This window comes from Bombyx mori, chromosome 24, assembly GCF_030269925.1.
Source record: "Bombyx mori chromosome 24, ASM3026992v2".
NCBI classification, from domain to species: domain Eukaryota; kingdom Metazoa; phylum Arthropoda; class Insecta; order Lepidoptera; family Bombycidae; genus Bombyx; species Bombyx mori.
In genome coordinates, this window is record NC_085130.1 from 17,590,518 (window position 1) to 17,618,480 (window position 27,963).

The window sequence follows — 27,963 nt, forward strand, 5'->3', positions numbered from 1 at the left end:
TTTCGCTAAGATTACATACACACTATAGACAAATAATGTCAAAGACAAACAATTTTTTTTTTTTGCCGATACACAAACAGTATTAATCTATTGTCAATTTGATCACAGACTTTCAACCACTTTCAACAATGACAAAAGTTTGACAATAAACACTGAGTATATATGTGTGTATATCTGTTTACTCAAATACATAGTACTTATTTATAGGCATAATTAAAAAAAAAATTAACATTCTGCACTTCTTCTCTATATTCTCTATAAGTGTAGAAAATTTCATACTCCTCCGTCCGCGCAATTTTCGTAAAAAGGGATACAAAGTTTCTGCTTCACGTATTAATATATAGATACTTAATACCTAAGGCATTCTCTATCAGTCAACCAGAGGTAGTGCAGAGTAAATAGTGGTAGGTACAATGAAATTAGTGTGAGAGATTTTGCTGACACTGGCCTTAGCAAGAGCAGTGCTTCGCTGAATCTACCACCGGATCGGAAACGCGACCCGCTGAGAAGTCGACATTAGCATATTTGACTCCTTTCTTCTTCGTCGCTTTCTTCATTGCTGAAGGTCGTGTCCCTGAAACTTGACCGTTGCCTGTCTCGTGAGCTGTTTCCATCTCGTCCGGTCCTCAGCTGCTCGAATGGTGGTCGCGACTGGCAACCCGGTTAGAGCGGTTGATCACACCAACGGCTAGGTAATCGGCTGCGGGGTCTCTTTCCTTCTACTTTGCCCGTCACAATCACTTTGTCCAAGTTATCTGATTGTCGGCGGGCAATATAACCGAAGTAGCTGAGGATCCTCTGGTAACGGATTGTTGAGAGCCTGACTCGGATGCGAAGCTGATCCAGGATAGATTTATTTATTTTATTTGACTTAAACGAAGTTTTATAATTCTCAGGAAAACATCAGTCCGTCTTCTAATTATAACAGGTTTCATTAAATATTAAAGGATTAATTAAAAATATATAATAGTTTAAAAAAACTAACAAAATCTAACTACAAATAGAAAATAAATTTTAATAAATTTGAATTAAAATTTCTTTTCAAATATTTTTAAATAAATTTGAAGTAATTCAAATTTATTAAATTTTTTTTTTTATTTTTTAGTTGGATTTTCTGTAAAAGCGCATTTTGTTAGTTTTTTTAAACTACTATTTATTTTTCATTTTTTAGTTGAATTTCAATTTTTTATTTTATTTTAATATTGAATTGTCATCGGTCCTTAATAAGTATACCAAATTAATTTCATAATTATTCATTTCAATTAAGTTTCATATTTTTTTGGTTTACCATGTTTTTTTTTGTATCGCTTAGATGGGTGGACGAGCTCACGGCCCACCTGACGTTAAGTGGTTACCGGAGCCCATAGACATCTACCTTGAGCTATGAGTTCTAAGGTCTCAGTATAGTTACTCGTGTCAAGCTTCAACAACCCGCATCCACGGCCAGAAGGCGAAAAGAAAAGCTAAAAAGAGGTACTATTTTTTTCGTAAATAAATATCGAACACGGGACTCATCTATGGAGAAGATCGTGAGGGAGCAATAGTTGTTGATTCAATTCATTAGTACGAGCGAGACAGCGCTACGCGAACCCGTACAAGAGCGAGGGAGTGCAGAGAAAATTTTAGAGCGGGACGCGTATACGATGCGGTTGCGAGTGCAAGCGAGAAGGAATCCGTGACGTAGTTGATGCGATAAGGGACTATCAGCAGTTTGTGCTGTGTTTAGTTTCAGTAATTCACTTGCACGGCTATTGTGCTACTGGCCTTTAAGTTCTTACTAGTGTTGTGGTTAAAGTAAATCGAGCTAGCTACGTTCTGACTGGTGGTAGGACCTCTTGTGAGTCCGCGCGGGTGGGTACCACCGCCCTGCCTATTTCTGCCGTGAAGCAGTAATGCGTTTCGGTTTGAAGGGTGGGGCAGCCGTTGTAACTATACGTGAGACCTTAGAACTTATATCTCAAGATGGGCGGCGCATTTACGTTGTGGATGTCTATGGGCTCCAGTAAGCACTTAACACCAGGTGGGCTGTGAGCTCGTCTTATGCATATGCATATGCTTATATAATATGCTTTTGAAGGAACAGTCCAACTCGCAATAAAGCCATTTCGTCAAACTAATATATTTATTACCTGTTATCATGTGATATGACGCGGTCATAAGCTTGCCACCAACACCAGATGATGACCACTCAGTCAAGAGTGACAAAAACAAAGAATAAGAAGATCAGGCGAATCAAATGGTAGTTCTCAACCCTGGAAGCTTTGGATAATTTCAAAACTAAATCATTTTATTTTGAACTGTTGAATTCGAAATCTAACAGCGGTACTTGCAGGTGTAACGTGCTATCATCGATATACGTATTATTATTAACAATAACGTTAGTGTGATTTAGATTTAGATTAAGATATTATTCAAGAGTTGACAGCAGAAGAGAGGGTATTACAAAAACAAAGCACTGTATTTAATTTTATTATTAATTAACAAAAGACTTGCTAGTACGGTAGCAATTTTTCAATGGATCAATCCAACTTTCAATTGATTGGAAAACGTTATGATTAGGAATTTTGTCACCATTGCATTTTTTAAAGGGGGAAGAGGTCGACCGAAGAAGACATGGACGGAGTGTGTGAATGACGATATGAGAGAGAGAGGAGTGAGTGTTGAGATGACGGCTGATAGAAGAGAATGGAATAGAATGGAATTCGCTGTGCCGACCCCATCTAGTGGGATAAGGTGGATAAAGAAGATTGCATTTTTTTATTTATAACTCAGATGAGTGGATGATCCATGGCCTTTAAAAATCACTTGAGCTAACTTTTTAACCCACAGACCCAGTCCACTGAGTTTCTCGCTGGATTCTTTCAGTGGGTCGCGATTCCGATCCAGTGGTAAATTCAGCGAAGCACTCCTCTTGGTAGGGCTAATGTTAGCAAATTCTCTCAGGTTGAACCCGTGAGCTCATCCAGCCGTCAGGGCGTAGCTGAAGTATCCTACTAAGCTACCAACAAATAAATAGGTACGTTTAAAAATTACTATTCCCATATACGTAATAAAAAAGCCAACATTTAATAAATTAATGATTTGAATTTTTCAAAAATATAGAACCCGTGAGCTTCACATACTAGTTAGGTAACGCTGGCATAATTAATTCTCTGAAGTAACTAAATTAGGTAACAAAAAAAAACTTAAGCAGTTAAAACTAAAGTCGCGTGCGAGTACGTTCCTCGAAGTAAACGCAGCACACGCACACACACCCACGCTCGCCTCAATGCAAATAAACAAAGATTATTATTACTCGGTCTCGTCGACCGTAGTGTTGTACGCAGCAGGTTCGGGCGAAAAATTTTGTAGGTACGAGAATATTTATTTTATAATATTTTAGAATTGACGTCTGAATGACGACGAATGAAATCTGTCATTTTTGACAGATGACGTTTCAGTCGTGACTTTGTGTGCTTTGGATAACAAAAAGAGTTGACGTTGTCTTGTTTTGATACCGAGAAGTTTGTCTTTGTGGTCGGTCAAAAAATTTGTTAGGCAACTTTTTTTTATTGCTTATATGGGTGGACGAGTTCACGGCCCACCTGATGTTAAGCGGTTACTGGAGCCCGTAGAAATCTACAACGTAAATGTCGCCATACACCTTGAGATATGAGTTCTAAGGTCTCAGAATAGAGGTCAGAAATAGGCAGGGTGCTGGTACCTACCCACCCGCGCATACTCACAAGAGGTCCTACCGCCAGTAAAACTTACTTATTCTACTGCTGGCCAAAGCCGGTTTGATGGTCGATTCTCGATTTGTTTTTGATCCTATCGCGACGAATCTTGACCGGATCACGCGTTAAGACAATCCTGAAGACACCCTGGATTTTTCATCGAAATCGATCCGTCTTTACTTAAGACTATATGGAAACGTACACACATCGACTATTCGGTATCTATCGGTAGGCAGCGGCTTGGCTCTGCCCCTGGCATTGCTGAAGTCCATGGGCGACGGTAACCGCTCACTATCAGGTGAGCCGTATGCTCGTCTGCCTACAAGGGCAATAAAAAAAAATAATTATATACCTAAATATAGATAGCTTTTAAACGCCTGAACTAATTCTGACGTGTTCATTAGATATCCTCATCCCATCATCCAGAGCGGCTTTGACTACAGCTTTTTAGTCAGGGACCTTGTTTTTTTTTCAATTACTGCTATTTTTACTGGTGGTAGGACCTCTTGTGAGTCCGCCGTGAAGCCGTAATGCTTTTCGGTTTGAAGGGCGGGGCAGGCGTTGTACTGTTAAAACTGAGACCCTTACAACTCATATCTTAAAGTGGGTGGCGGCATTGACGTTGTAGATGTATATGGGCTCCAGTAACCAGTGAACATCCACCCATCTAAACAATAAAAAAAAGCCCCGTGGGAACGAAGATTTCTCTTTATTTTTCTTACCGATTCTGGTGACCTCAGGGGGTCATACTAGATTCACCGAGCGAGTAGGTGAATTCACGGGGCTCTAACCCGTGGACGTTGCTAACACTGGCCCTAACACTCTCTCTGTTTGAAAGGGCATGGGTGAACGCAACGATGTCAGCGGTGAGAGCGAATCGACAGTGTCCCTGACACTGACAACACTTCAACAATAACCACTCACATTCAACTCAGCGTACGCTCGTGTACCTACTAGAGCAAAAGACAGCGAAGCACTGCTCTTGCTAGGGCCAGTGTCAGTGCTAGCAACAACTCCGGTTTGAGCCCTGTGAGCTCGCCTTCACGCTAGGTTAACGCTGGTATAGCCTCTCAAGGCTACCAGCATAGGTAGGGAAGAAAGCAAAAGCTAATGTAAAATGGATGCGACGGCAAAATCTAGATGTTTGAATAATCTTGAAGAATCCCTCAGAGCATTTCTTCCTCACATGTCACAAATCATGGAAGGAGCGAGTCACTGCGTCAGGGTCTGCTCAGAGGCTCCAAACGACCCGTGATATTGCAAGAGAATCGGCTTCATACTAGAGCAGTGTAAGCTAGTGGTCCGCAACTGAGACTTTATAACTCATGTCTCAAGGTGGGTGACGGCATTTACGTTGCAGATGTCAATGGGCTAGGGTAACCACTTAACATCAGGTGGGCCGTGAGCTCGTCCAGCCATCTAAGCAATAAAAAAATAATAAAAAGCGTCAGTGACGTCATCAATGGACAGACAATAACACCTTGAAACAAAGCAACTTAATAATCCCGCAGAAATCTTTAAAATAATATGTACGCAGTTAAAATAGAGAACATAATTCGTGGTCTTGTCGCTTAGGCCGTTCTGTTTCTGGAGTCGTTGTACAGCGATTAGGCTCGAAGGTTTAACAAGTTCAAGAAAAAATATCAATATAATATAATTTATATCAATTATTTATCATAATAATTATATTTTATATTTTTAAATGTTTTCCTTTATATAACCGACTAGTTGACCCGGCAGACTTCGTAGTGCCTCAATTGATAAATAAAAGATTTAAGCTTTTGTATAAAACAAACTTAAAACAAACAAAAGGGAAAATAAAATTGTTATTTTTACTGAATTCCGGGCATTTTCATATTTATCTACATTTTAAACCTTCTCTGGACTTCCACAAATAATTAAAGACCAAAATTAGCCAAATCGATCCAGCCGTTCTCGAGTTTTATTTAGCGAGACTAACGAACGAACAGCAATTCATTTTTATACATACTAGAGGTCCCGCAGTAATCGAAATTCGACTATAATTAATTAGAATTGTAAGTTTTTACACTATTATGATTGTATTTTATACTTCTATAATCACAAATTTCGCCAAGACTACATTATAAAAAAAAATTAACAAAGACAAACAATATTTAATCTAATCTCAATTTGACAACAGACGTCAAGAACAAAAGTTTGACAATAAATAGTATGCATGCGTGTGTGCGTCAAAACATGGTATGTAGTGTGTGTAATGTTTTCTTGATTGATTTAATGTATCTTTTATGCATTATTTAAAAAAAATATTAGCATTGTGCACTTCTTTTCTATATTCTCTATAAGTGTGGAAAATTTCATATTCCTCCGTCCGCGCAATTTTCGTAAAAAGGGATACAAAGTTTTTGCTTCACGTATTAATATTTAGATAGAGAAGATAGATAGAAGATAAATATTCGATTATTTTTTATAAAATTCTTATTCGTTGTGATATTGTTTTAAAGATTTGATTACGAATGCTATTTTGAACATTTTAAAATTTAAACCAATAGCAGTTTGAATTTAAAGTTATCGAATAAATTAGTTCGAAATAAATATACAGCCTATTTTGACTTGGAAAAAAAATAGCGTTATGTTAAAATAGGGTTTGAATGGCGCTATGGTTTCAATAATTGCTTTTTTTAGTCTTATTTATTATTGATAATTTTAATAATCTTAATAATAATTGGAAACAAATCACGCAGGGTCAGCCGCACCCAAATTAGGATTCCCTGTGTTATGGGTACCAGAGATAGACATACATACTTATATACGATTAGATATATATACCTAGTCAGGTCATAAGTATTGTCACACAGTAAAAACTTTTCTTTTAGAATGCTGGCCACAAAAAAGTTTATTGAATTCGAATTTCGAATCGTTCATGAAAATAAAAATGTATACTGTATAGAATTTTACTCATTTTTAAATATGGAGTGGACGCTTAAAGAGACCGTGTTGCAGTTATTGCGTTGCATCGTTGCGGTTACGCGCCAATTAAAATTTTTAATATACTGAAAATTTTGAATATAACCAAAAGATTCGTTTATCGTACCATCAAACGATACAATGAAGACTCTAGTGTAGATGACAGGTCAAGAAGTGGTCGCCCTCGGTCTGTTAGGACTCCAGCAGTGATAAAAGCGAATTCAAAGAAATCCCAAACGTAAGCAGAAGCTGTTGGCCCTTCAGATGGGGTTAAGCAGAACCACGTTGAAAAGAATGTTAAATGAAGACTTAGGGCTTCGGGCATATCGAAGAAAAACAGGACATCGTTTGAATGCTCGTCTAATGGACCTGAGACTGAAGAGATGCCGCGCTTTGTTGAAGCGGTACGCGGGAAAAAAATATCGGGAAATTCATTTTTCGGATGAAAAAATTTTTATCGTAGAAGAGAGCTACAGCAAACAAAATGATAAGGTGTACGCACACAGTAGTGAAGAAGCGAGCAACCGTATTCCGCGTGTCCAACGAGGTCATTTTCCATCCTCGCTCATGGTATGGTTGGGAGTTTCTTATTGGGGCTTAACAGAGGTACATTTTTGTGAGAAAGGTGTAAAAACGAATGCAGTTGTGTATCAAAATACAGTCCTGACGAACCTTGTGGAACCTGTTTCTCATACCATGTTCAATAACAGGCACTGGGTATTCCAACAAGATTCGGCGCCAGCTCATAGGGCGAAGAGCACACAAGACTGGCTGGCGGCGCGTGAAATCGACTTCATCCGGCTCGAAGACTGGCCCTCCTCCAGTCCAGATTTGAATCCGTTAGATTACAAGATATGGCAACACTCGGAGGAAAAGGCGTGCTCAAAGCCTCATCCCAATTTGGAGTCACTCAAGACATCCTTGATTAAGGCAGCCGCCGATATTGACATGGACCTCGTTCGTGCTGCGATAGACGACTGGCCACGCAGATTGAAGGCCTGTATTCAAAATCACGGAGGTCATTTTGAATAAACTTTAGTGTCATAAGAATCTATGTTTTGTTAAGTTCATTTTGGTATATGAATGGTTACATAATGAATAAACTTGTTTCAATTATTTTACATTAAACATGTGACAGAATTTATGACCTGACTAGGTATATAAACACGAATGTTTCCCCGATGAGGGAATCGAACCCACGACCCTCGATATAACAGTCAGAACCGCTAACTAACGCACCACCGAATCAGTCATTTTTGTCTTTTTTCCCCTTTTTTTTATTGTTTAGATGGGTGGACGAGCTCACAGCCCACCTAATGTTAAGTGGTTACCGAAGCCCATAGACATCTACAACGTAAATGCGCCACCCACCTTGAGATATAAGTTCTAAGGTCCAACTAATTGGCTGTTACAAATATATTATTTATCTAATAACACCCAATTTTCTTTAAGACCTTATACGCTTAATAATTATTTTTTAATGGTTAGACGGGTGGACGAGCTGAAAACCCACCTGGTGTTAAGTGGTTACTGGAGCACATAGACATCTACGACGTAAATGCCGTCACCCACCTTGAGATATAAGTTCTAAGGTCTCAGTATAGTTACAACGGCTGCCCCACCCTTCAAACCGAAACGCATTACTGCTTCACGGCAGAAATAGGCAGGTCGGTGGAACCTACCCGTGTGGACTCACTAGACGTCCTACCACCTAGTAATTACGCAAATTATAATTTTGCGGGTTTGATTTTTTTTTTTAAGGTGGAGTTTCGCAATTTCAATTTGCGTAGGCCGGCCGGCCGCGCGTCATTCGATTTCAAAATGGGAAGGAAAAGCTTCAGAGCTTCGTCATTTATGAAGATAATTGAAAAAAAAATATGGAAACTTCTTATTACTGGTGGTAGGACCTCTTGTGAGTCCGCGCGGGTAGGTACCACCGCCCCGCCTATTTCTGCCGTGAAGCAGTAATGCGTTTCGGTTTGAAGGGTGGGGCAGCCGTTGTAACTATACTTGAGACCTTAGAACTTGTATCTCAAGGTGGGTGGCGCATTTACGTTGTGAATGTCTATGGGCTCCAGTAACCACTTAACACCAAATGGGCTGTCAGCTCGTCCACACATATAAGCAATAAAAAAAAAAAAAGTATTTGAGGGAGTTTATATAGTCTTCTTTATTTCGCCGTAAAGTCGTGTTTTATGTAATTAACACCACAGTTGAAACAATATTCATTTTATTGTTGTAGGGGCATAAACAATTCTAAGTAATTATATTACATTAGTTATTAAAAATATTATAAATTATTTTTATGTTTTAAATTTTTTGGCGGTAAAAAGGTCTCGTGTCACAGACTATATTCTTTTTTCACCTCTCGTGCGTTCCGGCTTACGCATCATAAAAAGATGCGTTCTTAAACGCCACAGATTATTAATACTCATCTATGCTAATAAAGTCCACGAATAAATAAGACTCCCGTCAACGTCGCGTCTGTCTCATCTCTGCGACTCGGGACGAGTGTAGTGTGTGTGTGTGCGGTCTATAATAATTTGTGTATGTATGTGCCATCTCTATGTTGTTTATAGTATAGTGGTAAAAAAGGATTTTGATACTATTGTCCTTTTTTTTTTTCGAAAGTTTTGTTGTCGAAGTACTCTGCGATTTGAAATATATTTACGGCTTCAACCGCGTCATATTAGAATTGAGATGATACTAATTTTTTTTCTGGTATATCGGATCCAATTATTATTTCATATCACCAAAAAACAAGTAATATGAACTTGTAAATTGAAATGTCTGTTATAACGGAGGCGAAATGGGGCTGATTTCAAAATCGTATTTTATTTACAATTCGAGTTTGTAATTGAGAATTACAATTATTTTTGGCGCTGCAGTTCGATCTCCAAGGTCGGAGATCTAGAGATAATCCAAGATAAGGTGGAATGATGTGGTGCTTTAGGACAAGAGGAAATGTAATGTTACTGACGATGATGTCGAAAGTAGAGCGTAGTGGACAAGAAAAATAAGGAAAGTTGATCCCTCCATCATGGGCGATAAGAGAAAGGCTGGTAAAAGAGAGAGATAGAGAGAGAATTAAAATAATTACTATTTTTTTTTAAATTATTTGCTGCTCATGATCCTATTTGCATGTATGCCGGCCGGATAACTGTCATTGATATTGCCGATACTACCAAGTTTACACATCTTCATCGTTGACAAACTATCCTGATTAAATGTGAGTTTTTTACGTCAAGACTTGCATAATATATTTCAATAATTACAACTGCTATAGAAATAATAGTTTAGAAGCGGAACTTATGCGACCGCGACAGGGCAAAGCCGCCGTTGTCCAAAACATGTCGGATCCCCCCGATTCACCCTCAGTCATGTCGGATCCCCCGATTCACCCTCAGTGCTTTTAGAAGCCTCAAGCACCGGTCACCGTCCTAACTCATAGACACAGCCCACCGAGTTTCTCGCCAGATCTTCTCAGTGAGTCGCGATTCCGATCCGGTGGCAGATTCGGCGAAGCACTGCTCTTGCTTGGGCTAGTGTGTTAGTTCACCTACCCGCCCGCGCGTAGCTGTAATAGCATCTTAGACTACCAGCGAATAGGTAGGGAATAAAGAAGCGGAAAATAAAACTAAAAGTTATATACGAATCCATATAAGTTATATTTGCTCAAAGAAAAGATTGGATCATATTGTAATTATAAAAAAAAATATATAACGTATATCAAGTCTGCTCGGTCGCCGTACACTCACACAGCGACAGCCGTCACTACGGCTCGTATCACGAACTTTAACGCACACATAAACACGCGAACTACGATGGAAATTATTATTATTTTGTACACTTTCTTGACTAAACCCGTAATCGAAAATAAAAACGTTGGTATGTCTATTGAAGTTAAAAAAAAACACGTGATCGTTACAATTAGAGTTAGAATTCTAAGCAGCTTTTAACGATATACTCGCGTAGACGTTGAGTCCATGGACATCAAGACGATTAGCCCAACCTTAAAAGGGGTAGTCATCATTATTTCGGATTGGGAATTGGCAAGAAGTCTTAGATTGATCTCTTATTCGCCTTGTTTGATACACGGGAATAAATTGCGGTCTAGACCGGCATATACTAATGTAGCGTGTTCATTATAATATTTCCTCTGGCTTGTAATCCAGAAAACGGGTCTGGGACTCTTACTTCTGCTCTGCCATGCGACCCTAGTAGCAAACTCCCTTTTTCCTATCCACCTAATTCCGTACGTAATCCCGTACGGTATTAAACAGAAGTGATCACTTAACATCAGACGAGCCGTAGACTAGGATAATTCCACAGTGCCCCTACGAATTTGATCTAAAAATGCTAACCCTTAAAAATCTAATCATTAGTAATCATTAAAAAAATTGCCACAATTTAACACAAAATTACTATTTCTACTATTTATTAGTATATTTATTGTTTGCCGTTAATAAAAAACAAATGATAGCTTAACAACAATAGCCGCTCTGTCCGCCAGCCAAAAGAGAAATCGTAAACAACGGACCCAAAACAAACTTAAAGTACCAGGAACATATGAATGAAGGGAAGTCGAACCCTCTATTAACAAGTCTGCCATCTCGCTCGCACGCCTCTATTCACGCGCGCCGTCTCGCTCTGAATGCAAATGAAAAATCAATGCACTTGTAAGCTTCGTATTTAAAGTTTCAAAATGTTTAATACGATGACTTCGTAGTTGAGGTCTCTGATCGGAAGGGCACGGGATCTTAGTCCGTAGAAAAATATTTTAGTTACCTAATTAAGTAATTAAATTAGACCAATCATTTCTATACCTTCGATCAATAATATAATCAATTTTGCTTTGAAGTCGTCGCGGCCTAAAGGTTAAGATAGCCGGCGAACTCATATCGAGCGATGGTACTGTGCCGAGGTTCGAATCCCGCAAACAGTACCCACTTTTTATTATTAGATAGGAAACGCGCTCACGGCCCACCTTTTTTTTTTTTTTTTTTTCCACTGGAGAAAATCGCCGGATCTCCACCCGCGCGGCAGGTGGGGTATGTGGGAGTTGAACCTCACTAAAAACTCCTGCCGCTCACAACCGGCGCCCTACCTCGGACCGGGCCAGAGCCCAGTCGGGGCTATTGAAACGGCGGGACAGGGTTGACGCAGAGCACATTACATCCATCCCACCGTCCCACGGACGCCGGACCGGTGGCCGCCAGCGAAACGACCACCGGTTCCCTCGTTCAGCGGGCCGAGAGCCCGCTTTGATGGCGCCGCGTTACACCTTCCCCCAGAGCGGTCGGGGGAACGCGGTCTACCATCACCCGGCTTCCTGTTGCGGGTGAGCGTGCAGAGCACGCCACCCCTCGTCTGGGTCCCTCCCCGCACAAAACGGGTGGGACCCCTAGCTCTTAGGGGGCCAGGTCACGAATACGACCCCGGTCCCGACCCCCTGCTCGGCGGCGGCGGGTTTCTGCGTAGTGAGGAGAGCTTTCCCTCACTCGCCCCGCCGCCTCCTTCTGCGAGATGGTGCACTCGCAGAAGTCGAGCATAGCCTTCCATGACTCATCGCTGCCAAGCATCGACGCCACGACGCCAGGCAGCGACAAGTCAGGTCCTATCTTTGCGACCAGGACACGGCGCTGCACCTCCCAAGCGGGGCAGACAGCGAGCGTATGCTCCGCCGTGTCCAGGTCGTGTCCACAATGGTGACACCTCGTCGTCGGCTCAGCCCCTATCCGGCGCAGGTACTTCCCGAAGCATCCGTGCCCGGTCAGCACCTGCACCAGACGAAAGGTGAGACGTCCCTCGCCACGATTCACCCAGTCATCAAAGACCGGGTAAACCGCCTCGACGGTCCGTAGCCCCCACGTGGGGTTGGCCAATCGCCTCGACCACGACTCGAGCACGGACCGCCGAGAATGGGCCTTCCGCGCCCGCAGCTCACTCTCGGAGACACGCGCCACGCCCCGAGCACGGAGCTCGCTGCGCCACCGATAGTCGGCAGCGAGCGACTCCGCCTCCAGCTCCCATGGCGGCGTCCCCGCCATCACGGCCCACCTGGGTTTAAGTGGTTACTACAACCCATGGACATTAACAACGTAAATGCAGTCAAAAAACAAAAACATTATTTTGAATTTTGAAACATCTATATTACGTGAAGCAAAAACTTTGTATCCCTTTTTACGAATATTGCGTGGACGGACGATTATGAAATTTCCCACACTTATAGAGAATATAGAGAAGGAGTACAGAATGTTAATATTTTTTTTTAACTATCCATAAAAATTAAGTAAATAAAGAGAAATAATGAAATGTTTAGCAATTATAAAATTTGGTGAGCCACAAAAAAACAGCATTGAAATAATTTGGTCCGCATACAAAGATTTTGTTTGCAATTAAAAAAATCAGACAGCAATCCTTGTTCTGCAAATAATTTTTATAATGGTCAAAATTTAAATCATAAATAGGCAGCTTACAATAACATGACTTTGCATTATAAAGATTTAGTCCGCAAAATAGCTATATGATCAGCAGAGAAAACATGTCTATATGCAGTGTGTTTGTTTTTTTTTTTTTTATATCAACTAAGAGGCAAACGAGCAAGACGGGTCACCTGATGGTAAGTGAGTCACCGCCGCCCACGGTCACCAGCGTTTACGCCAGTGCGTTGCCTTTTTTTTTTTATAATAACTAAGAAAGATTGATATTCATATTTAAAAAATGGTGAGCAAAATAAGTAATTGGATTGAGTTTTTGTTGAAAAATCGACAATGTACATTAAAAGTGCGGGGAGTAAGAGCAGGCGCGTGATACGAGGAGCCAATCGCTTTTTTTTCTTTTTTTTTTTTCTTCCTACCTAAGCTGGTAGCCCAGAGAGGCTATTGCAGCTTCGCCCTAACATGTAGGTGAGCTCACGAGGCTCAAACCGGAGTGATGCTAACACTGGCCCCAGCAAGAACAGTGCTTCGCAAAATCTACCACCGGATCGGAACCGCGACTCACTGAGAAGATCCGGCGAGAAGCTCAGTGGGCTGTGTCTGAGAGTTTTTATTTCCCTACCTATGCTAATAGCCTTGAGAGGCTATTTCAGCTTCGCCCTAACATGTAGGTGAGCTCACGAGGCTTAAACCGGAGTGTTGCTAACACTGGCCCTAGCAAGAGCCGTGCTTCGCTGAATCTACCACCGGATCGAAACCGCGACCCACTGAGAAAAGATCCGGCGAGAAACTCGGTGGACTAACTGATACAAAATAAATAATAGTTTAAAAAAACTAAAAATATACGATTTTATAGAAAATCCAACTAAAAATAGAATATAAATTTTAATAAATTTGAATTAAAAATTGTGTAAAAAAATTATTTTATCGTAAAAAATAGCGTGGGTGCATGGTATCAGTAGTTATAAATATTTTATGAACAGATATGAATATAAGGGTTATTTTGATAATATACTGAAAGGCACCCCACGCTTCTTTTACAATAAAATCATTTTTTCTTACACTATTTTTGATTCAAATTTATTTTCTATTTTTAGTTGGATTTTCTATAAAAGCGTATTTTTTGAGTTTTTTTAAACTACATACTATTTCTTTTTAATTTTTTAGTTGCATTTCAAATTTTTTTTTTAAATATTGAATTGTCATCGGTCCTTAATATGTATGCCAAATTTCGAGTTAATCCGATGTTTTGAAGGGGGTCAAAATCATGTTCAAATATTCCGTTACATACTAACATACATACGTCTGAAGCTAATAAAAGCGTGTTAAAAATATATTTCGACACATGAGTTAGTGTTGGGAAGTCGAAGTTGTCAGAGAGTTCAACTTGCTACCTAAGCTTTTTTTTTTTTTTTTTATTCCTACCTAAGCTGATGATAGCCTTGAGAGGCTATTGCAGCGTAACCCTAACTAGTAGGTGAGCTCACGGGGCTCAAACCTGACGACGTTGCTAACACGAATCCTAGCAAGAGCCGTGCTTCGCAGAATCTACCACCGGATCGGAAACGCGACCCACTGAGAAGATCCGGCGAGAAACTCAGTGGGCTGTGTCTGAGAGTTAATTTACTCGTCGAGCCCTTCGTCGCAAGCGACGGGTTCGACGAGAACGGTGACCGGTGCTTGAAGTACCTAAAAGCACCGTTAGTGGATCGGGAGGATCCGTAATGACGTGTTTTGGGCGACGTCGACTGCTTTCCATTCTTTCCGCAGGATCGGGATAACCCTAAATACGCATATGCTCTATATAATATGCCACTTATAGATGCAGCAGCTGCCCTTGAGTTATCAAGTCACCTTCGGAGGCACTCGGGCGACTGTTAGCTAATTCCATACCTCCTGGTTTAATCCGTATTCACACCCACACGTATCTCTGAAAGTCTAGACATAGTCTTCGGGATTCTAGTAATAGATCCTTAAAAAAAACTTGGATTAAATAAAAATAAAGAAGCTAAAATAAGGTTTAATGGATTAAACTTATGAATTAAATGACTATTTTTAAATACAGATTTATGAATTAAATGTTTAAATTGCTAATTTTAATTTTAATTTTACTAACATAGTTCTAAGTCGTCGTTGAAGTCGTCGTGGTCTAAAGGATAAGACGTCCGGTGCATTCGTATGTAGCGATGCACCGGTGTTCGAATCCCGCAGGCGGGTACCAATTTTTCTAATGAAATACGTACTTAATAAATGTTCACGATTGACTTCCAAGGTGAAGGAATAACATCGTGTAATAAAAATCAAACCCGCAAAATTATAATTTGCGTAATCACTGGTGGTAGGACCTATTGTGAGCCCGCACGGGTAGGTACCACCGCCCTGCCTATTTCTGCCGTGAAGCAGTAATGCGTTTCGGTTTGAAGGGTGGGGTAGCCGTTGTAACTATACTGAGACCTTAGAACTTATATCTCAAGGTGGGTGGCGCATTTACGTTGTAGATGTCTATGGGCTCCAGTAACCACTTAACACCAGGTGGGCTGTGAGCTCGTCCACCAATCTAAGCAATAAAAAAAAAAAAAAGTATTATTCTACTTACAACATAAGGACTTAAGAGGGTGTGAATTAAATGAATTTTATTTTATTTATTTATTTAATATGCCTATATTGATAACTAGCGGCCCGCCCCGGCTTCGCTTGGGTAGTAAGTAGAGCGTGCGATGTAAAGAATTTCAGGTAATTTTTTACACATTACATTATTGGAGTTTCAGGAACGATCCCAATTTTTTTTGAAAATATAAAAAATATAGCCTGTGTCACCCGGGGATAGCGTAGCTTTCCAACGGTGAAAGAATTTGTTAAATCAGTTCAGTAGTTTCGTAGCCAATTCAATACAAACAAACAAATCTTTTCTCTTCATAAAATTCTAGTATAGAAGTATAGATAATTACTTCAATATTTTATAATACGATCACTTTTTTATAGTATGTATGTAATTACAAAATTTGGAATCTTACAAATATATAAATTGTAGATAATTTTATTTATAAATTTAAGTTTGAATGTAATAGTCGTCGTGGCCTAAAGGATAAGACGTCCGGTGCATTCGTACGTAGCGATGCAACGGTGTTCGAATCCTGCAGGCGGGTACCAAATTTTTTTAATGAAATACGTACTTAATAAATTAATGTTCAGGATCGACTTCCATGGCGCAGAAATAATATCAAACCCGCAAAATTATAATTGGCGTAATTACTGGTGGTAGGACCTCTTGTGAGTCCGCGCGGGTAGGCACCACCACCCCGCCTATTTTTGCCGTGAAACAGTAATGCGTTTCGGTTTGAAGGGTGGGGTAGCCGCTGTAACTATACTGAGACCTTAGAACTCATATCTCAAGGTGGGTGGTGGCATTTACGTTGTATAACTCTATGGGCTCCGGTAACCATTTAGCATCAGGTCCGTCCACACACATCAGCAATTAAAAAAAAAATGGACGCGTACTGATTTGACTATGCCCCTGTCAATAACATGGACAATAAAAAGACTTTACAAGTGTAAAAATAAATTTTAAAATTTCATGAAAATATTTTAAAATTCTTATCGGCGGTACCAGGGCAACCTTAACCGCGGCGGGGGTGGCACCCCACGCGCGCCACGTGCTCGCCCCTCGACCCGCTCCCTTCGACTTAAATATAGGTTAGTCCGTCTGTCACTGTGTGGAACCGACAATTATTATCGGTTTCACTACGAAAGATGCTTCTAATCGTTTTCATGTAGACCAAAAAAATATATCGACCGTTGCTATAAAATCTTGTATTGTACTAGCTGACCCGGCAGACTTCGTAGTGCCTCAATCGATAAATAAAAGACTTAAACTTTTGTATAAAATAAACTTAAAACATACAAAAGGAATCCATCCGCCGGGGCACACATCAAAGGAAAAACAAAATTGTTATTTTTATTTAATTCCGAGCATTTTCATATTTATCTACCTTTTAAACCTTCTCTGGACTTCCACAAATAATTCAAGACCAAAATTAGCCAAATCGGTTCAGTCGTTCTCGAGTTTTAGCGAGACTAACGAACAGCAATTCATTTTTATTTATATCATTATTATGTTTAATATTGTAATTAAGTTTTAGCCCACTGAGTTTCTCGCCGGATCTTCTCAGTGGGTCGCGTTTCCGATCCGGTGGTAGATTCTGCGAAGCACTGCTCTTGCTAGGGTCAGTGTTAGCATCATTCCGGTTTGAGCCCCGTAAGCTCACCTACTAGCTAAGGTTACGCTGAAATAGCCTCTCAAGGCTATCAGATTAGGTACGTAAAAAAACATTGTTTTAAGTAGCTATAGACTTCCCCTACCTATTCGCTGGGATTCTAAGGGGTTATTCCAGTTACGCCCAGACGGGTAGGTGAGCTCACGGACTCAACCTAAGAGAAATAGCTAACACTAGCCCTAGCAAGAGCAGTAGTACTTCGCAGAATCTACCACCGGATCGGAATCGCGACCCGCTGAAAAGATCCGGCGAGAAACTCAGTGGGCTTATAGATATTAACAATGTAAATGTCACTAACCCATCTTGAGACCTAAGTCTTAGTTTTTACAGTACAACGGCTGCTGCAAAAACCGATGAGAATTATTGCTTCGCGGCGGAAATAGGCAAGGCGGTGGTACCAAGCCACACGGGCTCAAAAGTTTGATTTTTCTTACGCGACGTTATCCTTCATTGTGGTAATCAGTTGCCAACAAGTCAACATGGTCGCCAGCGAACTCAACTGAAAGCTTAGTTTGTTAACAATGCCTTAGACGAGTGAATGTGGTCGCGGTCCGCCCGATTTTAAGCGGTTATGGCTCTATTGATATCCCGTAAACACGATATGGTCTTAGGTTATTGATTTTCAGAAAGAGAGAGAGAGAGAGAGAGTTTGCACAACGAAACATGATTAACATTGAAAATAAGTTTTTTTTTTATTGCTTAGATGCTCAAGCTCACAGCCCACCTGGTGTTAAGTGGTTACTGGAGCCCATAGACATCTACAACGTAAATGCGCCACCCACCTTGAGATATAAGTTTTAATGTCTCGAGTATAGTTACAACGGCAGCCCCACCCTTCAAACCGAAACGCATTACTGCTTCACGGCAGAAATAGGCGGGGTGGTGGTACCTACCGGCGCGGACTCAAATAAATGCATCAAATAAGTTAGCAGAGATATTTGTGCAGTAGATCAACTTTTCCAGGTAAGAGTTTTAATTTAGGCGAATCTAGAGTTTTGTCTAAAATGGAAATTGTTTTTTTTTATTTTTTTTTGTTATTGTGAATTGAATGATTGTGATCGTACTAGCCGACAGACGTTTGGAGCACACGGCGCCTCCACACAGTCTTAGGTTTAGCGACCAGTCGCACAGGGCCCTGTAATGACTAGATAACGGAGCTTACACACTGCGCGGATTGCAATATGAAGGTGTCTTTAAAATTTCTAGCGTTCGCCCAGTAGTTGAAATTCGCCTTTTTTTCCCCTACCTATGCTGATAGCCTTGAGGGGTTATAGCGTTACCCTAGCGTGTAGGTAAGCTCACGGGGCTCAAACCAGAGGTGTTGCTAACACTGGCCCTAGCAAGAACAGTACTTCGCAGAATTTACCACCGGGTGGGAAACGCGACACATTGAGAAACACAGTGGGTTAAAATTCACCTATAATTAATTCAAATCATAAGTTTAAACATTATTATGGTTCTATTGTCATAGACTATTTATTATACTGTTTTAATCACAGATTTTATCAAAAATACACTATAGCTAAATAATCTTAAAGACAAACAATAATATTCTATTCTCAATGTGATTACAGACTTTAATAATAAACAAAAGATATACTTAAATGCGTGTGTGTCAAATACATGGTAGTGTGTGTAATGATATTTTTATTGATTTAATGCATTTTTTTACGGATAATTAAAGAGAAATATTAGCATTCTGCACTCCTTCTGTATATTCTCTATAAGTATGGGAAATTTCAAAATCCTCCGTCTGAGCAATTTTCGTAAAAAGTGGTACAAAGTTTTTGCTTCACTAATATATTATAGAAATTATAAAGAAAAAAAACTTTCAACTTCAGAAAATTAAAATTACCGTCAGTGTCTGTATTATTATGGATAGCTCAAAAACTGATGGTAGGATCTTGAGACAATTTAAACATAGACCAAACGAGAAACACCATCTCTCAATGACGCTCGGGTAGCTGTTAGCAAATCCCACCCCTCCTGGCTGAGCCTTTGGTCTCCCACCTATCCTGGTGAAACTGGAAAGACCTCTGGGCCACCAGTAATCCTTCATTCATAAAAAAACCAACTCACAAATAAATCAAAATTGCGACACCTCGAAAAAAATTTTACACAGAGTAGAGAAACTTTTTTTAAAGTTTGGTAAAACATTCTATGAGGAAGTTGAGCCTCTTTGTTAGTTATGATCGCCTGGTACTCACACACCGAAATTCATTACAATTTGAATCATAAATTAGTGGACAGCCTCCTCATTAGTTATGATATCCTGGTAGGTTGAATTCAGGACTTATCTTTTTTACTCTAAAATCGGGTGAATGAGCTCACGGCGCAGCTAGTGTTAAGTGCTACCGGAGTTAACTGAGAACTTAGAGCTCATGTCTCAAGGTGGGTGGCGGTATTTACTTTGTAGATGTCTGTGGGCTCTGGTAACCACTTAACACCAGGTGGGCCGTGAGCTCGTTCACCGATCTAAGCAATAACAAAAAAATTCTCCTTGCGAACGTCTTTCAGTGTACTAAGTTCTTTGAATTGCCGTTGCAGGCAGCCAAGCATACGGCCCACGTGAAGGTAAGTGGTTATGACTCATGGACATCAGCAATGGGAGGGTTGAGCCAAGCCGTCAACCGCTAAGCACTCTCCTCTTCAAGCCTCGTTTGAAGGTCATGCCCTCTTATCTAAAACCCGGGAACCTCTTCATCGTGAAGACGAAAACCCTTATAAATAATCGTAATAAGCAAACGCGAGATAAAAAAAAAACCGTAAGTTATTTTTTTTTAAAAACAACAAAATTCGGTTAACAATTAAATATAAAAAAATCATTAAATCGTTTTATTAGGTAATAACGGCAATTAAGTTACAATGTTACGTTGTTAAAAAAAGAAATTGATTTAATTGTTTAATTTACTTTTTGGAGATGTACATGACTATGTTTAGTTGACCCGGTGGTGCAGTAGGTAGAGGTCTGACTGTTATGCCGAGGGTCGTGGGTTCGATTCCCGCGTCAGACAAATATTCGTGTGATGAACAGGTTTGTTTGTTCTTCGTCTGGGTGTTTATTATCTATATATATTTAAACGTATATAAGTATGTATGTCAGTCTCTGGTACTTATAACAGGGAATCCTAATTTGGGGTCTGGATGACCGCGTGTGATTTATTCCCAGTTATTTATTTTTTATTAAACTAGCTGACCCGGCATACTTCGTAGTGCCTCAATCGATAAATGAGTCGTCTATTATCAAAGGCGGCAATCTGTACATTTGGACAAAAAATTTTTATTGATATGTCAATACAGATTTATTTGAATATAATCGTCTCCTTCAAAGAATACGGTTCAAAACCTGCTTTAAATAAAGGTTAATAGTTAACCTGTTATTTATCTAAGATGTCGTTCCGAAGAGTTTTGTGACTGCCAATGGAATACAAAGTCAATAATTCGTTTTTCTGATTTACCAATCATTGTCCAAAAGTCAGATTGCCGCCTTTGATAATAGTCGACTCAAATAAAACACCTAAACTTTTGTATAAAAAAAACTTAAAACAAACAAAAGGAATCCGTCCGACGGGGGACACATCAAAGGGAAAACAAAATTTATTTAATTCCGACCATTTTCATATTTATCTACATTTTAAGCCTTCTCTGGACTTCCACAAATAATTCAAGACCAAAATTAGCCAAATCGGTCCAGCCGTTCTCGAGTTTTAGCGAGACTAACGAACAGCAATTCATTTTTATATATATAGATAGATAGATAGATTATAATGTTAGATACGACATTATTTTCTTTTTTGTAGATGGAATGATTTCTGGGGGCCCGGAGACTTTTGCAGTTTCACTATGTGGAAGGTGGATTCAAGGGTTCAGCCGTGATGAAACAGGTATACTGATGAATTATACTCCATTAAAAAAAAAACAATTCATCATGTTTCGTTATAATGTACAAGCGTCTTTAGTTCGTGGCGTACTTGAGCGAAAAGCGGGCGCGAGAGGCAGAGACCAAGATACGCTGGTCGGTACGGCAATAACGTATACATAGTACCGGTGCGCGGTAGGCCTGTACCGTTAGATAATTCACAACAATAAAACTAATTATGAAAATTATATTTTAAATTATGTATATTATAAATTTTAATTTTAATTTTTTTAAACGGTAGTATAAAAATTGTAGAATATAAAACTGCGAATTCTTAACACAGTGACAGTTAAAAAAATAATATTGTTTGTTTGTAAAGTCGGTTTACGGACGATAGTTTTACGTGATAAGGTCAGTAGCCGAACTGTTCGAAATGCTAGCTCTGACGTCATGCGAGAAGAGAGATAAATGTGTCACAAGCCAACGCTCGGGCCGATCGTGCCTCTCTATCGCTTATTCCGCGCTCTCGTTCGCACGCTCAGGCTTAGGTGGAACGTGACACTTTTTCGTGTGTGCAGCCGGTGTACATCGAATCATCATAAAAAAATTCCCCATTCGAAAAAACATATCTGCATTGCGTTCTAAACGCGTAATGTAATTTAAAATTTGTGAGATCAATACTAGTTTGAAGGTGGTTGGATATATTTTGAGTGAAACATCAAGATTGAATTTAATTTGGATGTGCGCATACGAATGATTGGAACTAAGAAGCGGTAGGTAGGGGAAGGAATCCGTCTTTGTAAACATTTTGTAATTCTATTTAAAATGTGTTTTTTGGCAAATTTTCTTTTCTATGCCTGGCAATATTATTCGTTCAGGTAACCCAGAGCTATGCGAGTCAGTCTTGAGCGAACATTCGCGATCCACGATAAACTTTAAAATGATATGACAATGTATGTATATATGTAAACATACATTATTGATTGTATTTTTACTTTTCTATTTTCAAGATGTCGTCAACTATTGCACTGTCGATTGCTCCTTAGATAATTGAGGTGACATCTGTTATGTACTTATTGTCAAGTTGCCAATGTTTTTATTTTATTGCCCTTGTAGGCAGACGAGAATACGGGCCACTGTTGATGAGTGGTTACCATCGCCCATGGACATCAGCAGGGCCAGGAGCAGAACTAAGCCTCTGCCTATCGTTGCGCTAATCCATTTTTGTCTACATTTCTCTTTGCAATAACACTCTTGGACCCGAATCAAGGGAGGCTGCTCGTCACCAACTCATTGCTCTAATTATCGGCTGATGCGACAAAGATCACGTACATTTTTTTCCTACCTATGCTGATAGCCTTGAGAGCCTATTTCAGCTTGTCCTTGACGTGTAGGTGAGCTCACGGGGCTCAAAACCGGGTGTGTTGCTAACACTGGCCCTAGCAAGAGCAGTGCTTCGCAGAATCTACCACCGGATCGGAAACGCGACCCACTGAGAAGATCCGGCGAGAAACTCAGTGGTTAGGATTAGGCATTTAGGGATTGTGAGATACGTTGCAACGTGTAAGTGAGTGAGATATCGCAGAGACAGGTGGGAGCGGATGCTGAACATTTAATTTTATATTTTAAGAATACGAAGTTTAGGCGGAACAGGTGGATTATACACATTAACAAATTGGGATTAGGTGCAGCCTAATCTCGTAAAATACCTAATACTCGGGTCCGTTCTAATAAATCCGACTCATCTCTACTACGAGGTCCCCGCGCCTAAGAGGCACGCGGGGTATATAGGACATGAAGGGTCTGCAGATGTTGTGAGCAGACCGCGGGCCTAAGGATATACGATCTATGTTAACCTTTCTTTATCATCATCATTATCAGCCTGCGGCAGTCCACTTGTATTTTTTTATTGCTTAGAAGGGTGGACGAGCTCACAGCCCACCTGGTGTTAAGTGGTTACTGGAGCCGATAGACATCTATAACGTAAATGCGCCACCCACCCTGTGACACAAGTTCCAAGGTCCCAAGTATAGTTACAACGGCTGCCCCACCCTTCAAACCGAAACGCATTACTGCTTCACGGCAGAAATAGGCGGGGCGGTGGTACCTACCCGCGCGGACTCACAAGAGGTCCTAGCACCAGGTTCTACGCATCTAGTCATTTCCAGATGCCCTGCGCAGGTGGTCGCTCCATCTAGCAAGAGGGCGTCCTACACTACGTTTGCCGGTTCGCGGTCTCCACTCCCGAACACGTCTACCCCAACGGTTATCGGTTCTGCGATATATGACGTAACTTTTCTCGAGATATACATTTAAATATAAAGATCCGATCAGTGGTTTTCGAGTTATTCTTAATCATGCATGTTTAATTGGGTTCGACTGCATTGATAATGTTCTTATTTTACTATGCTGAAGGCGGTTTTTGTTTTTTTTTTTTTATATTTGCGCGTGTTTCCAATATACCTCTATATTCTATTCTATCTGTGATTAATGACTTCAGCCTTAGTCGTAAGACCGATTTAATTAATTGTATTTATTTCTCGATTAAATATGAGGCCCTCAGAGCAAAAGTGACCTTTTTCTTTTTTAAACGACTCCCCTGCACTCTTACACCCGACGTCCGATCCCCTCCGAGGTCAGAACCCGGATGAGGTAGGGGGGGCTACCGCGGTCAACACTACAACCAGACGGCGCGGCTCACCCCAAGGACGCCCAGCCGACGGAGCCTTCGAGGCGAGAGCAAAATTGACCTAAGCCTACCAAAGTTAGTATGGAGGCAATTAGGTTTGAATTTTCATGAATTTAAATTTGAGGAGGCAAAAAAACAATACGCGCAAAAATAATGTTAACAAAGCCATCATTTATCTATGGGTGAAACTGTGGATAGGCCGGTTTTGCATCAAAATGTATTATATTTTAAATAAATTTCAATATACATGTAAGCTTGAATATAACAAATTGTGGGTTAGGCCACTTTCGCGTTGACGACCTCATATCATAGCTATCCTGTTTCATATCGAGCGGTGAAAGGCCATTTGGTTTAAGCGACATTCCGCTTAATACGCGACACTTATCTTTGTAATTAAATGTCCGTTTTATTTGGTATAACCCTAAATTTGAACTTCAATTAAGTTTATTCCATTTGAATAGCTGAAGTTTTTTTTTGTTGTGACATTTTTCTCTCTCTCCTGTAAAGCTGCAAAAATGTCGCTTAAGTCACACAGCCTCGTCGATATGAATGCTATTTTATATATGTAATACCTATTTTAATATAGTTAATAAATTGAAAAATAATAATTAATACAACAATATAATTAATATTTACTCTGCAGTCTGTACACGCAGCGCAACACACACACAAGCACATACCTTTTATTTGAGAACTCACACATACGCGGTTTTACGACACGCACACAGCGACGCGACGGACGATCTTTTACTTCGCACACAGACACAAGTCTTTTTTTTGAGTTTGCTCTCTCAAGTTGAGCTTTTTTTTTCTATCGAAGGTCCATACGCCGTTCTTATGTGATGGTAAACGGTCACCGCTGCGGATGTGGTTTTAGTGAGATTTTATTTTATTAACAACCAGTCGAGGTCTTGGCCTTTCTGAAGTTAGATGGTTAGAGGAGTCCATGGACATCAAAACGTATTTTTTTTATTATTACTCTTGTAGGCATATGAGCATACAGTCCATCTGATGGTGAGTAGTTACCGTCGCCCATGGACTTCAGCAATGCCTGGGGCAGAGCCAAGCTGTCTACTAGTCTAGATAAAGTAGTAGGACATTATGAATTCAAAGAGATCTCACTTTGAAGCCTTCTGCCTACCGTTAAGTACTCTCCGCAAGCCTGGTTTGAAGAAGGACTTGTCATAGCGCTCGGGAAACACCGTGGAGGGGAGCTCATTCCAAAGCCGGATGGTACGTGGCAAGAAAGATCTCTGGAAACGCACTGTGGATGACCGCAGTAGCTCCAGTTAGTATGGATGAACTCTACTCCGGTGGCGGGCGGTGCGATGGTAAAAACGAGATGATGGTATCATCTCGAACAATTCATCATGAATGTGAATGACGCATTTTTTTTATTGCTTAGATGGGTGGACGAACTCACAGTCCACCTGGTGTTAAGTGGTTACTGAAGCCCATAGGCATCTACAACGTTAACGCGCCACCCATCTCGAGAAATAAGTTCTAAGGTCTCAGTATAGTTACAACGGCGGCCCCGCCCTTCAAACGGAAACGCATTACTGCTTCACGGCTAAAATAGGCGGGGTGGTGGTACCTACCCGTGTGGACTCACAAGAGGTCCTGCCACCAGTAAATATAAGTAAATAGTAAGTAGTAAGTTAAGACATTTTTTTCCCCTACCTATTCGTTGGTAGTCTGAGGTTATTCTAAGCTACGTGCGGACGGGTAGGTGAGCTCACGGACTCAACCTGAGAGAATTGCTAACACTGGCCCTAGCAAGAGCAGTGCTTCGCAGAATCTACCACCGCGGAATCGCGATCCACTGAGAAGATCCGACGAGAAACCCAGTGGAAGTATTATACTTTTTTGGATTGATTAAATTCGGGATACGTTTATTTCTTGAAGCACAATGAAGAATTACATTTTATTTTTTATCGAACTGTAATAATATAACGGTTTTTTTTTTTTAATTAATTTAATTTTTAATTTCTTTAAATAACAAGCCGTAATCTTCGATTGAGTCGAGGTTGAGGAAGTTTAGACATGACAATTGCCCTAGACACGTCCTTAGGGATCCTCCCATAGACACAGCCCACCGAGTTTCTCGCCGGATCTTCTCAGTGGGTCGCGTTTCCGATCCAGTGGTAGATTCTGCGAAGTAATGCTCTTGCTAGGGCCAGTGTTAGCAACACACCCGACTGCCGCCAACTGCCGACTTGATCTGGTCGGTCCATGGCATGGGCAACCTTCCCCGCGGTCTCGTGCCTTCTACTTTGCCCTGAACGACAAGGCGCTCTATGGAGTAATTTCCTCGCCGGGAGATATGTTAATGTCGAGTTCTCGGTATTAAGCAGCATAATATTAATCAGCATAGGTAGGATAAAACAAAATTAAGCCGATTAAAAGACAATTTCTTACGCAAGGTGTAGAAGGTGTATTGCTGCTGGAGGTGGTAACTTTGAAAACCTTTTGTAAATTTTAAAAATAAATTTTGACATTATTATCTGTGTTTTAACCACTTCTTAATTGAAACTTTTTTTAAACAACCTCGATATGTTTTGGTTAATTTCTAGCATTCTCTATCGTTTCAAAATAAAATTCTTTTGTAAGACCAAACAAATTTAAAAATTTTCCACCTCGCTGTCTTTGAAGGCCAATTTTAGCCAAACTAGCCCGTTAAGCTATACTTTTTTTTATTGATTATGAAAGCTGAGAGTCTAACGCATTTTTTATTAAAGTCACTTAGAAACTATTTAATCACCTGTTTAGGTTTTTAATTTAAAGTTGAAAATGTAAGTCTTATTCACCGACCGTAATTTTTTCTCTTTACACCAAATTTTTTACAACTTCTAAAAATGTAACGAAGCTGGTTATTTTATGCATAAAATAACAACTCATAGAAAATTAATTGCAAAAAAAAAGTCTTGAAAAGTCTTCCAATTTAAAAAAAAATAATTTTAAGTGACTAGGTCGTAAATTCTCGAAAAATTAGAAAAAAATTCATAACTCGAAAACTATCAAAAATCGCGGACCATACATGGGGGTGATTCGGATACCCCACGACACGAGGGATCTAAAAATTTTTTTGGTCGACAATGTCCCGGCCACCTTATATATAATAATCGACATCAGTCAGGGGTGCTGCTGATATTATATGGCCGTACATACTATTAACCGGCTTTTTCGTCCACAGCCGGATAATATTAGAGGCCGGACAAGCCCGTAGGATATTTGTGCCAGAGCCACACTCAAGAGTAAGAAGAGCCGCACTTTGCCGACCTCTCCCCCACGTCATTTCGGGTCCTCCCGATCCACTAACGGTGCTTTTAGGTACCTCAAGCACCGGTCATCGTTCTCGTCGAACCCGTCGCTTGCCACGAAGGGCTCGACGAGTAAATTAACTCTCAGACACAGCCCACTGAATTTCTCGCCGGATCTTCTCAGTGGGTCGCGTTTCCGATCCGGTGGTAGATTCTGCGAAGCACGGCTCTTGCTAGGGTTCGTGTTAGCAACGTCGTCAGGTTTGAGTCCCATGAGCTCATCTACTAGTTAAGGTTACGTTGAAATAGCCTCTCAAGGCCCTCAGACAGATACCCTAGAATAAGGAGTTAAACTAACCTGTCAACAGGCGGCGGTAGGGGTGCCATCATGTGTGGGTGCGGCGGCATTGGGGGGTGCGGCGCGTGGGGGTGAAACGGCGAGCCCGGCGGCGCAAACCCCGGCGGGAAATGCTGCTGCGGGGGGCCGGGGGGGAACCCGCCGCCGGAGCCCGGCCGCGCTGACGGGCTGCCAAAGGGCCCGGCAGCGGCGTACGGCGGACCGAAGCCCGGCCCCGGCGTGGAGGGGGCGGGGGAGGCGGCGAACGCGGGTCCGGCCGGTGAGCCCGCCGGCGGCGCGAACGACGCGAACGGCGGCTCGCTATTTCCGGTCTTCCAGGCGGGGGGCACGCCGCCGGCCGTCTCGTCCAGCGCCGGGACTCGCCGCTGCAGGCCCACCGACATCTGCGCACACACGACACATAAACTAGTTGTAGATTAAG

General features: G+C 40.8%; 1 protein-coding gene across 2 annotated transcripts in view; it reads right to left on the minus strand.

Annotated features, from left to right (window-relative positions):
- LOC101742826 (LIM domain-binding protein 2) overlaps positions 1-27,963 on the minus strand; it is a 74,377-nt gene that overhangs the window by 23,309 nt on the left and 23,105 nt on the right. For both annotated transcript variants that reach the window (XM_038019617.2, XM_038019618.2), the window contains exon 2: positions 27,543-27,925. In XM_038019617.2, coding sequence (XP_037875545.1) covers positions 27,543-27,925 — 383 coding nt within the window. The remainder of the gene's footprint in view (positions 1-27,542; positions 27,926-27,963) is intronic.